This window comes from Sinocyclocheilus grahami, unplaced genomic scaffold, assembly GCF_001515645.1.
Source record: "Sinocyclocheilus grahami isolate Dianchi unplaced genomic scaffold, SAMN03320097.WGS_v1.1 scaffold104.1, whole genome shotgun sequence".
Classification (NCBI taxonomy): Eukaryota; Metazoa; Chordata; class Actinopteri; order Cypriniformes; family Cyprinidae; genus Sinocyclocheilus; species Sinocyclocheilus grahami.
In genome coordinates, this window is record NW_015505283.1 from 593,232 (window position 1) to 606,970 (window position 13,739).

At 36.8% G+C, this 13,739-nt stretch overlaps 2 protein-coding genes across 2 annotated transcripts in view; one reads left to right on the forward strand and one right to left on the reverse strand.

Moving 5' to 3' along the window:
* Nucleotides 1-386: 386 nt before the first annotated feature.
* On the forward strand, nt 387-8,405 carry LOC107588482 (succinate-semialdehyde dehydrogenase, mitochondrial-like). The gene is made up of 10 exons (XM_016276590.1): nt 387-986; nt 1,858-1,941; nt 2,042-2,212; nt 2,325-2,441; nt 3,781-3,924; nt 4,005-4,148; nt 5,116-5,274; nt 5,405-5,568; nt 5,882-5,940; nt 7,660-8,405. The coding sequence occupies exons 1-10, from the start codon at nt 699-701 to the stop codon at nt 7,869-7,871; spliced, it is 1,542 nt and encodes a 513-aa protein (XP_016132076.1). The 5' UTR covers nt 387-698; the 3' UTR covers nt 7,872-8,405.
* Nucleotides 8,406-9,200: 795 nt separating this feature from the next.
* The window catches only part of LOC107588510 (dyslexia-associated protein KIAA0319-like), a 15,037-nt gene continuing 10,498 nt past the window's right edge, over nt 9,201-13,739 (reverse strand). Inside the window, exons 16-20 of the mRNA XM_016276636.1 lie at nt 11,635-11,722; nt 9,935-10,094; nt 9,668-9,804; nt 9,466-9,588; nt 9,201-9,274 (exon numbers count right to left, since the gene is read on the reverse strand). Coding sequence (XP_016132122.1) covers nt 9,201-9,274; nt 9,466-9,588; nt 9,668-9,804; nt 9,935-10,094; nt 11,635-11,722 — 582 coding nt within the window. The remainder of the gene's footprint in view (nt 9,275-9,465; nt 9,589-9,667; nt 9,805-9,934; nt 10,095-11,634; nt 11,723-13,739) is intronic.

Below are 13,739 nucleotides of genomic sequence, written 5' to 3' on the forward strand. Positions count from 1 at the left end.
CGATCGTCTTTCATGGGCATACATGATAGGAAATGTGTGCGTAGTTGGTGTAGGATGGAGTATATTGTTTAAAAAGCTAAAAATGCTGTGCAGTTTTAGCCTTCATTATAATGCACAGTTGTTTATTGTAAACTTGACTCACTATGTCTGTTTTATTGAATCACGAGATGTTAGCTGCTGCAAGTTTATCTTCTGGAGAGATTCGGATTCGTGAACGAATCATTTAGGTGTTTTTCAAACAGGTTCAACTCTTTCCTGGAAAAGATTCGACTCAGAAACGATTCATTCATGAATCGGACTTCGCTAGTGTAACGTTAGCCTACCAAATCGTTATCTCCTTTCTTATTAAAAGTGTTGGAAGAAAGCCTTGAGTTGGACCTGCAAAGAGTTATGCAACACGCAATCAACTGGACAATTATTACTATTATTACTTATTATGTTAATCCGTCTTTAGCGTTTTTGGAGCGGAAATTAATTAAGATAGAATTTTCATATATATGTGTGTGTGTGTGTGTGTATAACAGTCGTTAGTAATAGTAGAATGTAAACAAGGAGAATATTGTTAAAGCGCGTGTAATCACGTGTTTAAAGCAACCGCCCTCTTTTTTTCTGGACTGGACTGAGCTTGATATTAGACTCCTGCACCCATCAACCAGCTGACGAACATCTAGGTTTTATTAGACCTGCCCGTTCTTATCATGGGCAGTTTATATCTCTCAGGAAGTCGCTGTATTCTCCGGCAGGTGTTCTTTGGATTACCCAGCATGCTGCAGCGGCCGTACAGCCTCGATGTGTCAGCGCAGCTCTTGCGGACTCGAGCCTTCATAGATGGGCGCTGGGTCTCCGCTGCATCCACGTTCCCCGTGTTAGACCCAGCCACGGGAGAAGAGATCGCGAAGGTGTCAGACTGCGGTACAATGGAAGCTCAAGACGCCGTCAATGCTGCATACAAAGCGTTTCACCTGTGGAAGAATCACACAGCCAAGGTGAGATGAGGGGAATGTTTTTAATGTGCATGACTGTTATTCATATCTCCATGCATTAGATCTAATTCTTAACTGGAATGTACTAAGCATATTTACAATATGCCATATATTTACTAGTTTCGAAAACGTTCTGGGGTGGTACATCTGATATCGGATGGTATGCCATAGTGCTTTGATTTTTATACCAGGGTATTTACATGGCACTCAAAAGGTACTTGAACAAAATCTTAGTATTACATTCTTATGACTATACCTAAAGTTCTACAATCGATCACTTTTTAGTATATAGTTTTTTCCCTGAAATAAACAAAATTCTGTATGTTTTGTAATTTAAGTCCATTTACATAGTGCTGTTTTACATTGTGATTATTTTCATGACAATTAAGTTTCCCCTCTCAATTATCATTAATGTAATGTGAAAAAATAACAATTTGAACGAATTACAATTCATTACAATTTAAATAAAATAGTAAGTATTCAAGATAAATTAAGAAGTTCTGATATACAAATTGATGTACGCTCTTTGCAGGAAAAGCATTTCTTTACAGAAATGGTTTGATCTGAATAATACTTTTATTTAGCAAGGATGCATTAAATAAATAAAAAATGACAAAAATCCGTTGTTACAAAAAAAAAACTATTTTAAATAAATACTGTTCTTTTGAACGTTCTATTCATCAAAGAATCCTGAAAAAATTGTTTTTCACAAAAATATTAAGGGGTACAACTGTTTATGAAATTACAATGCAATGAAATTAAAAAATTGAATTATTTAAATGAAAGTATTTCATCATTATGTACAGAAGTTCTGATATATATATATATATATATATATATATATATATATATATTAATACATGCTCTTTTGCAGGAAAGAAGCATTTTATTACGAAAATGGTTTGAATTGATCAATCAGCACAAGGAAGATCTTGCCAAGTTGATCACAGCAGAGTGTGTAGGTATTCTGACCCATTACATACAGGATACAACATCTAATGTTTCTGTTTACAAGGATTCAGATATTAGAATTGGTTATAACTCAAATGTGTGTACAGGGGAAGCCCATGAAGGAGTCTATTGGTGAGATGACATACTCTGCCTCCTTCCTGGAGTGGTTTTCTGAAGAGGCCAGACGTGTGTATGGAGATATTGTCGCACCTTCAGCCAAGGACCGCAAAATCCTGTTACTCAAGCAGCCGGTGGGAGTGGCTTCCATCATTACACCTGTGAGACTTCCTCCTTCATTCTGATAACATAACACCATCAGGCTATAGGGTCAATGAGCTAAAGTAAAACTGTCAGCTCCCAGTTATGATTTCAAATTTTCCCTTTTCACAGTGGAATTTCCCCAGTGCCATGATTACCAGGAAGGTGGGCGCAGCACTGGCGGTGGGCTGCACTGTGGTGGTGAAGCCGGCTGAGAATACGCCTCTCTCTGCTCTAGCTCTTGCTGAGGTCTGTCTGTTTCCATGAAAGCCTGCTTAACTTTACATTTTAGCAAGACAGGCAAACTGTGTAGATTAACTACCATTCAAAAGTGTATAGTCAGTAAGATTTTTATTTTTTGAAAGAAATCAAATTAATTAAAAGTGGCAAATACTTTTACATTGTTTCAAAACAAAACTCTGCACAACTGATTTCAACATTGATAATTTTAAGAAATGTTTCTTGAGCACCAAATCAGCATATTAGAATGATTTCTGAAGGATCATGTCACACTAAAGACTGGAGTAATGATGCTGAAAATTCAGCTTTAATTAGGAATAAATTACATTTACATTTAAAGGGGTCATATTATGTTGCTAAAAATAACATTATTTTGTGTATTTAGTGTAATGAAATGTGTTTGTGGTTTAAGGTTCAAAAAACATAATTTTCCACATACTGTACATTATTGTTTCTCCTCTATGCCCCACCTTTCTAAAACGCGTCGATTTTTACAAAGCTCATCGGTCTGAAAAGCGTGGTGTGCTCTGATTGGCCAGCTATCCATCCAGTGCATTGTGATTGGCCAAATACCTCAAGTGTGTGACAGAAATGTTACGCCCCTCCCATACTGTGATGCTCTGTCTGGCCGGAGCGACGAGACAAAAATATTAAAACCCATTAAGCCCAATTTATACTTCTGCGTCGAACCTACGCCGTAGCCTACGCATAGACGCACACCCTATGCCGTAGCCTGACGTGCACCTCTCCAAAAATCTAACAGCGCGTCAATTCTACACGGACCGCAAGCGCTGTGATTGGTCTGCTAGAACCCCTCCCTCCGTACTACTCTACACTGCTCAAAACTCGAGTTTGAAGCATCCGTGGCAAATCCTTTAAATATGAAAACGTACTTACAGTCTGTGAGTCAGAACAGCCGGCATTGTAGTCTACTCTACCAGGATCAGGAAACGGTTCTCCATAAAATGTGCTGCACACATCTGAATATTTGGGTTGAACTGTTCTGGAACAGTGTTGTAAATACAACTTAACCACTGATTCTAGTCGTGTCCTCTTTTGGAAGGCCAAAGAAAATAGTTTCGCTTTCACAACGAAACGCACAGCGGGCTAGAGTGAGCGGGAGGCTTGAGAATGGCGCGGCCGGCAGGCTTGCGGCAACCACATGTGACGACCCCGGGCTGGACTCACTGCTATTTAAAATTGTAATAGTATTTCTCAGAATGACTGTTTGTACTGTATTTTTAAACAAATAAATTAAGTTTAAGCATAAGAGACTTCTTTCAAAAACAATAAAAAATCTTACGTATGTAGATGACAGAATGAATAATCCATTGTATTTCTTGTCTAGCTGTCGGTTCAGGCTGGCATTCCTCCTGGGGTGTTTAATGTAGTGCCCTGCTCAAGAGAAAAGACCCTTGCTGTGGGAGAGCTGCTCTGCACGGACCCTCTCGTGGCCAAAATTTCATTTACCGGATCCACGGCCACTGGCAAGGTAAAGATCTAATTTCTATGTGCAGTCAACATTTAATGTTCACCATAATTTAGTAATCGCTTAAGTAAATGCTTTTGCAGATACTACTAAGACATGCTGCAGGAACGGTCAAAAGGGTCTCCATGGAGCTAGGAGGACATGCCCCCTTTATTGTATTTGACAGCGCTGATGTAGATAAAGCCGTTGCAGGAGCGATGGTTTCCAAATTCAGGAACTCAGGCCAGGTGAGTGTGTTTCAGTCTTAAATTAATTTATGCAAAATATTGTTTCTTTTTTCCTGTTTATTTTGGGGAGAAATTTGACCCATACATTGACCCGTAGCACAATTTTCAAGGAAGAAAAGTTAATGTTTTTCATAAATAATTAGTGAAGTAGTGAACTTCAGGTACTGTTTCAGAATCACAGCATTCTTTAAGTACCTTTGAGCACCATGTAAATACTATGGTGTAAATACTTGATATTTTTGTCACTGTAGGCAAGGCAAGGCAAGTTTATTTGTATAGCACATTTCATACACAATGGTAATTCAAAGTGCTTTACATAAAATAAAATAAAAACAATAATCACAACAATAAAACAAGGAATTTAAAAACTTTGAAAATTATTTAAAAAAAATTTGATTTAAGAGGTTTAAAATGAATTTAAGAAAACGATTATACATATAATATAGTGCAATCAGTTCGGACATCGCACAGTGCTCATTCAATAAATGCACAGCTAAACAGATGAGTTTTGAGTCTGCATTTAAATGTGACTAATGTTTTAGCACATCTGATCTCTTCTGGAAGCTGATTCCAACTGCGGGTGGCATAATAACTAAAAGCACATTCCCCTTGTTTTGTGTGAACCCTTGGTATTTCTAACTGACTCGATCCTAATGATCTGAGTGGTCTGTTAGGTTTATATTCAGTGAGCATATCTGCTATATATTTAGGTCCTAGGCCATTGAGTGATTTATAAACGAGTAAAAGTACTTTAAAATCAATCCTAAATATAACTGGAAGCCAGTGTAAGGACCTGAGGACTGGTGTAATTGACTGTAAACAACTGTTCTCAATTTCTCACCTGTAACGTGTGTCTCTCTCTTCTGTAGACCTGCGTGTGCTCCAACCGCTTTTTGGTGCAGAGTGGGATTGACTGTAAACAACTGTTCTCAATTTCTCACCTGTAACGTGTCTCTCTCTTCTGTAGACCTGCGTGTGCTCCAACCGCTTTTTGGTGCAGAGTGGGATCCATGATGCTTTCATGGAAAAGCTGGCCAAGGCTATGGATGCTGAACTGAAGCTTGGCCACGGCTCAGAGCCCGCCACCACACAGGGGCCGCTCATCAACACCCGCGCCGTAGAGAAGGTGCCGATACAGTAATCAGTTGATTCTGTTGGAAGCAAACACTGATGTCACTGTCAACAAGCACACACAAACAGATCATTTGGTTAAGATGATGGGTTTAATGGTGTTGATCAGCTATTGTTTCCTTCAGGTGGAGAACCAGATTGCAGATGCTGTGGCACAGGGAGCAGTCATAGTTCGAGGTGGGAAGAGACTGGAGGGCTCCTTCATGCAGCCCACCCTGCTGTCCAATGTCAACACTGACATGCAATGTATGCGAGAGGAGACCTTTGGACCCCTTATTCCTCTTGTTAAGTGAGTATTTACTATTTATTGGATTAGATGACTTCATGTTAACCTCAAATGTAGTCATTTAAAACACATTTTATTTTACATTACATATTTATCAGATTTCTTATATATTATCAGCATAACAATTTTGAGATTAATTTGAATTGTTTCTGAAAATATTTGGTTTCATTTGATTATTACAATTGTATAAGATTTTTAATTAGTTTTATTTTATTTTATTTTTTTTTACATAACATTTTTTGTTAATAGGTTTTAATGGGCTGCATGTTTCAGCGTGAATGTCTGCCAGCAGCTGAATTTTTTTTTTCTTCACCAGGTTCAACACAGAACAGGAGGCACTTGCCATTGCCAATGCTTCTCCTGTTGGTTTAGCAGGTTTGTGCATCTGTGCAAAGTAATCATGTTTTTTTTTTCCTGTGTAGTTTCTGATTTTACAAAGTTTTGTTGGACAGTCTTGAGTTTGCCCACTTTTTCCTCACATGCCTGTTTATTTATTAGCTAAACTGTTCCTTATTGAAAGCATGTACAAATAGACTACATTAAATTACAATTTTACTAGTTAATCATTTAACAAGGCAAATTAACCAATCATGAAATACTGTTGGAAACAAAGGGGTTAAAGGACCTCTCATTTTATTTACATCCTAAACACTAAATAACAACAAAAACAAAGGGATTATCTTGAATATGTATTTAAATGAGACTAAAATATTTCACATTTTAAAATATATTCAATGTAAAATATATTATCAATATAATTAGAATAATATTTCACAATATTATTGTTTTTACTGTAATTTTTAACAAATAAGTGCTGCCTTGCTGAGCATTAGAGACTTCTTTAAAAATATATATACAGTGGGTACAGAAAGTATTCAGACCCCCTTAAATTTTTCACTCTTTGTTATATTGCAGCCATTTGCTAAAATCATTTAAGTTAATTTTTTTTCCTCATTAATGTACACACAGCACCCCATATTGACAGAAAAACACAGAATTGTTGACATTTTTGCAGATTTATTAAAAAAGAAAAACTGAAATATCACATGGTCCTAAGTATTCAGACCCTTTACTGTGACACTCATATATTTAACTCAGGTGCTGTCCATTTCTTCTGATCATCCTTGAGATGGTTCTACACCTTCATTTGAGTCCAGCTGTGTTTGATTATACTGATTGGACTTGATTAGGAAAGCCACACACCTGTCTATATAAGACCTTACAGCTCACAGTGCATGTCAGAGCAAATGAGAATCATGAGGTCAAAGGAACTGCCCGAAGAGCTCAGAGACAGAATTGTGGCAAGGCACAGATCTGGCCAAGGTTACAAAAAAAAAATCTGCTGCACTTAAGGTTCGTGACTGTTCTTGAATGGCCCAGCCAGAGCCCTGACTTAAACCCAATTGAGCATCTCTGGCGAGACCTAAAAATGGCTGTCCACCAACGTTTACCATCCAACCTGACAGAACTGGAGAGGATCTGCAAGGAGGGATGGCAGAGGATCCCCAAATCCAGGTGTGAAAAACTTGTTGCATCTTTCCCAAAAAGACTCATGGCTGTATTAGATCAAAAGGGTGCTTCTACTAAATACTGAGCAAAGGGTCTGAATACTTAGGACCATGTGATATTTCAGTTTTTCTTTTTTAATAAATCTGCAAAAATGTCAACAATTCTGTGTTTTTCTGTCAATATGGGGTGCTGTGTGTACATTAATGAGGAAAAAAAATTAACTTAAATGATTTTAGCAAATGGCTGTAATATAACAAAGAGTGAAAAATTTAAGGAGGTCTGAATACTTTCCGTACCCACTGTATATATATTTTTTTTATTCTAAACTTTTGGTTGGCAGTATATACATTTGGAAATGTAAACTGATTTTTCCTACTGACACACTATAGCAAAAGATAGAAATAACTGACTATATAAAATAAATAATTTTTTCCCCCAATTATATATTTGGGACCAGAAAAAGTCATATTTTCTTTCAGCTCCACTGTACCTTTATGTGTCTGGATGGTCAAGTAAAGCAAAGAGCAGCAACATACCTTCTATCACTTCTGTGGCATAATATTCAAAACTGTTTTCTTTCATCAGGTTACTTTTACTCCAGAGACATCAGTCAGATCTGGCGGGTGACTGAGCAGATGGAAGTGGGCATGGTTGGGGTCAATGAAGGTCTGATCTCCACCACAGAAACCTCATTTGGTGGAATCAAACAGTCTGGAATGGGCAGAGAAGGATCCAAATACGGCATTGATGAGTATCTAGAAATAAAGTACATGTGTTTGGGGGGACTCTCTCTTTAAAGACAGTGGTTTCCAGGCAGTATGTCATTATTTAAGCAATACTAAAAACATGAATCCATTGTGAACCATTCTCTTTTAATCATATGCAACTGAATAATGACTATACAGAGATATTTCATTGCCAGGATATTTTAGATATTTGTTGCAAAAATGGGTATAAATGGTCCTCTTTGAGATTCCATCCATCATAACTGATTGATGTAACCTTGTTGCTCTGAAATAAGATCTTGAACACTAAAAAAATATTATTTTTATCCAAGCAGGATAAATTTACTTTTGTGTTTTTGTGTAAGATTAGATGAATATATCTTCAATATCTAAAGTTTATTCTCCTTACTCAATTTAATTTTAGACTGAAAACAAGATATACTAATTAAAAAAAATTTTTTTGCAGTGTAAATTCATTTGGCCACAAAAAAACAAAAACAATTTTCAATGAAGTAAAGTATGTATAAATATAGGGATGGGGGTTAACCCGGTGAGAAATCAAAGCACAATATTTTTGAAAAAAAATCATTTAAATGTTTAACTTACTAATTGTTCTATTTTTGTAATTCTAGAAATAGATTAAGACTGTTAAAAATGAAACATTGACTGTGATGGGATGTTTTTGGGTGCTCATGCTGCTGGATAGAAACTTCTGATTTGAGGTATTAAAGCATAGAGATTAATCAAATTTGTCATTGTGGCCAAATATTGTAATTGCCCGTGTTTTTTTTTTTTAACTGTTCTCTGTTGTAATGTTTTTTTAATTGTTGTAAATATGAATTTTCTATAGATATACCTAATTGTATTGTGAAGTGTTATATGTATGAAAATGTTTATAAGTATATTAATTTTCTTACCTTGGGAGTGAAATTTTGCAGATAAGCACATGAAGGTACAAAGACTAAACATGCATCTGAATCATCAAGCCTTGGTAAAGAAACATTTCAACTTCTGCTGTTCGTTTAGTTGTGCCATTTTCATCACTAATTTAAAATTAAGGCAGAATATGCACATTAACACAAAATTACACACTGCTGTTATTCATGTGAACTCAATTCTATAAATATTGAACTTTTGGTTATAAAACAGTCTTAACCTTTGTAAAGGGCCATACTGTATGTCTTAAATTTTTTGCATCTCCTGCTGCATTAAAACAAGGATATAGGAGAAATGCATCTCCTTGTCACAATATGCCTGATACAGATGGCTTCTATTGCAATTCCAGCTAAAGCAGAAATGTTTCAAAGGTTGTAAAACCAGAATGCTATAAAGACAAAGACCAATGTACAGTATCAGGGCCAAGATTGAAATACTGACAAACCATAACAAAATGAGTGCATTTTAGTCCGGCACATTAACATTCAGAAAGTTTATTGTCACGAAACAAGAGATTGTGACATACAACACGCTCCAGTCTGCGAAAGGAGACAGAAGATTAGCACTCAGGCAAAATTTCATGGGCAAAAACGGTCTATTGTCAGTAGTATAGCGCTGCATGAAGCATCTCTTCATGTACCACACCTTATGACTGAACCTGCTGCTATCTTATTTGAAATTTCTCATTTACATGAAAAAATTTATTTGGAGACAAATAGGTCATACTAACCACAATTGCTCTCGCCATCATCAAGCAAGCGGCGAATGGGGTTATCCATCCAAAGAGGGTCACAGGAACAGCTCTTTGTTATGGGATCACACTGACCACGTTCAGAACACAGCAGCAAACACACTGAAATATTCACAACCAAAGTTAAAATCAGAAAGACTGCATTGCCAACATTTTTATTTATTATATAAAAGTCACTTACTAACTGTGTCCACTCTTAAGACCTTAAAGAGCAAGAAGTCACTTTTCTCTCGCAACAGCTGGTTTCTCAGCAGACGAGCGAGCTTAGGCCCTGGAAATGTACCATCAGGACCCTGCACTGAGAACCTAAATACTGTGCTAAACACAAGAAACACATGTAGACTTTAACTAAACTAGGGTTAGTCTCTAGTAATTATGATGATTAGCTTAATTTAAGAACCACACAAGTTCTCATTTAGATTTGGTTTGGTTGTCGTATGTGTAGTACCTGATGTCTGACTGGCCATGCAGGCCCTTCAGTGCAATGTCTGAGTCCAGAACATGTAGTAATGCGGCCAGCTGTCTCACCACTGTCTCCTTCTGCTGCTGACTGACCTGAGCCATGCCCACCTGCAGCTCAAGCTCCACCTCCTCTCGCTCGCGTGGATCTGCACACAAATATCAATGGCATCAAACGAGCAATTTGTAAATTGATAGAAAATAAAAAGACAATATCAGAATATCCTACCTAAAATGTTTACATGAAAGTAAAAATATCCTGAAAAGGATTATTAAGCATAACATCATTCTGAAATACAGTACCATTCAAAAGTTTGGGTTAGGTTTTTTTTTTTTTTTTTTTAAAGCTGCAGTCTGTAAGTTTTGCCTTTTTGTCGCCATCTCTGTTTGAAACCTGCAATTGGAAGAATTATCTTCTTTGCGTGGGTTGTGCGTCGGCGCAGCTCCAGCACGATGTCAGTCACCACACCGGTGTGGATACTGTACTTCGGAATCACAGATTCTAGCCTACGTCTGGGACGTATGCCCCAAATATGAATTTTTACTGGATATTGTCATCTGAACAAGTCTGCCACTTTTGTTCTGACCAACTGAGGAAAAAAGCATTACAATAAATCGCGCTGCCAAGGGTACGATAGATTAGCTCATATCACTTCAAACCATGCAAATTATTATTACTGTTATACTTTGTTCTCAAATTGTTAATGTTAACAACATCAGCACTGCATGTAGCTAGTGTGTATTAGCGTGTAGATATCAATTTCTGTACAGTAATCTCTAATTGTCTTTTATTTTTAACCCAAAGAGCAAATTATTCTTCCTTAGAACTGGTTCTCTTTAAAATAAAAAAATATCGTGTAATCTCACATAGGCTATCTGTAATCAGATGCACATTTAAAACTGGAGTATAATCTAATTTCAGGTACTTGTGTTTCATAAACACATAATAATTTCTGGATTACAATCCGCAATAAAAATGATAAATTTAATTATTCCAGCTGCTGTGAGAAAAGGCTATAAACGATCCGCCACCTGCAGGATCCTCACATGCGACATAGCCTACTAGCCGGGACAACTTCTTTATGTTTACCGACGTGGCATAATGACACCGCGGTATGCTGGAATTTCCCACAAATTCCGACCAGTACCACTCAAATTAGAAAACATTATTATAAGCTTACCGATGTGAATCGGGCTAAGGTAAGGAGATAGTTTTGGACCCTGGCTAGTTATGTACTTAATCAAAAATTGATTTTGGATCATTTTTAGCCCAAAAAAGTTACAGATTGCAGCTTTAAGAAATTAATACTTTTATTCAGCATTTTATTAATGCATTCAATTAATCAAAAGTGACAGTAAAGATATTTACAATGTTACAAAAGAATAAAATAAATGCTTTTTAAACTTTCTATTCATCAATGAATCCTGAAAAAATTTTTAAAATTTGTTTCCACAAAAATAATGTTCATATTAGAATTTGTATAAACACTTTAGAATATCACAGGTTTTTTTACTGTATTTTTGATCAAATAAATGCAACGTTGGTGAAACCATAAAAACATAAAAAATTTGCCCCGACCCCAAACTTCTAAATGGTAGTGTATTCTTAGCAGGTACGACATGCCAAATAAATCATGCATTCTGAACATCTAGCAACTGTTTTCCTACTATGATTGAGTAATATCGTACCAGGGCGTACTTCCACAGTAGCTGTAGCCATGCTTGAGCGGCCCTGGATATCCGAGACCCGGAGTTGGAACAGGTATGTTCCTTCTACCTCTGACTGGCCATGCAGGCCCTTCAGTGCAATGTCTGAGTCCAGAACATGTAGTAATGCGGCCAGCTGTCTCACCACTGTCTCCTTCTGCTGCTGACTGACCTGAGCCATGCCCACCTGCAGCTCAAGCTCCACCTCCTCTCGCTCGCGTGGATCTGCACACAAATATCAATGGCATCAAACGAGCAATTTGTAAATTGATAGAAAATAAAAAGACAATATCAGAATATCCTACCTAAAATGTTTACATGAAAGTAAAAATATCCTGAAAAGGATTATTAAGCATAACATCATTCTGAAATACAGTACCATTCAAAAGTTTGGGTTAGGTTTTTTTTTTTTTTTTTTTAAAGCTGCAGTCTGTAAGTTTTGCCTTTTTGTCGCCATCTCTGTTTGAAACCTGCAATTGGAAGAATTATCTTCTTTGCGTGGGTTGTGCGTCGGCGCAGCTCCAGCACGATGTCAGTCACCACACCGGTGTGGATACTGTACTTCGGAATCACAGATTCTAGCCTACGTCTGGGACGTATGCCCCAAATATGAATTTTTACTGGATATTGTCATCTGAACAAGTCTGCCACTTTTGTTCTGACCAACTGAGGAAAAAAGCATTACAATAAATCGCGCTGCCAAGGGTACAATAGATTAGCTCATATCACTTCAAACCATGCAAATTATTATTACTGTTATACTTTGTTCTCAAATTGTTAATGTTAACAACATCAGCACTGCATGTAGCTAGTGTGTATTAGCGTGTAGATATCAATTTCTGTACAGTAATCTCTAATTGTCTTTTATTTTTAACCCAAAGAGCAAATTATTCTTCCTTAGAACTGGTTCTCTTTAAAATAAAAAAATATTGTGTAATCTCACATAGGCTATCTGTAATCAGATGCACATTTAAAACTGGAGTATAATCTAATTTCAGGCACTTGTGTTTCATAAACACATAATAATTTCTGGATTACAATCCGCAATAAAAATGATAAATTTAATTATTCCAGCTGCTGTGAGAAAAGGCTATAAACGATCCGCCACCTGCAGGATCCTCACATGCGACATAGCCTACTAGCCGGGACAACTTCTTTATGTTTACCGACGTGGCATAATGACACCGCGGTATGCTGGAATTTCCCACAAATTCCGACCAGTACCACTCAAATTAGAAAACATTATTATAAGCTTACCGATGTGAATCGGGCTAAGGTAAGGAGATAGTTTTGGACCCTGGCTAGTTATGTACTTAATCAAAAATTGATTTTGGATCATTTTTAGCCCAAAAAAGTTACAGATTGCAGCTTTAAGAAATTAATACTTTTATTCAGCATTTTATTAATGCATTCAATTAATCAAAAGTGACAGTAAAGATATTTACAATGTTACAAAAGAATAAAATAAATGCTTTTTAAACTTTCTATTCATCAATGAATCCTGAAAAAATTTTTAAAATTTGTTTCCACAAAAATAATGTTCATATTAGAATTTGTATAAACACTTTAGAATATCACAGGTTTTTTTACTGTATTTTTGATCAAATAAATGCAACGTTGGTGAAACCATAAAAACATAAAAAATTTGCCCCGACCCCAAACTTCTAAATGGTAGTGTATTCTTAGCAGGTACGACATGCCAAATAAATCATGCATTCTGAACATCTAGCAACTGTTTTCCTACTATGATTGAGTAATATCGTACCAGGGCGTACTTCCACAGTAGCTGTAGCCATGCTTGAGCGGCCCTGGATATCCGAGACCCGGAGTTGGAACAGGTATGTTCCTTCTACCAGGTTGGCGATGTAAAGGAAGGCCTCATGATCTGAACCATATAACACATCCTACTCTCAATGGAAGTGAAACAAAAAAGAGAGATTATCAGGTAAAACACTGAGCCGCAGCAAACGGTATAGAAAGAAATACAAATATCTCACTCACCCCGGCAGCAGGGCTCTGTTCATCTCTAACCCAAAGAAAAGACACATTTGCTGTTCCACTGTTGGATACGGAGCCCCTGAGCACCA

What these genes read in the sequence shown, in the direction of transcription:
- LOC107588482 (XM_016276590.1), top strand. Translation starts at nt 699, where the DNA reads ATGGGCAGTTTATATCTCTCAGGAAGTCGCTGTATTCTCCGGCAGGTG. An exon ending in GGAAGAATCACACAGCCAAG is followed by an intron (nt 987 to 1,857) that starts GTGAGATGAGGG and finishes GCTCTTTTGCAG; the next exon opens with GAAAGAAGCATTTTATTACG. An exon ending in GATCCACGGCCACTGGCAAG is followed by an intron (nt 3,925 to 4,004) that starts GTAAAGATCTAA and finishes ATGCTTTTGCAG; the next exon opens with ATACTACTAAGACATGCTGC.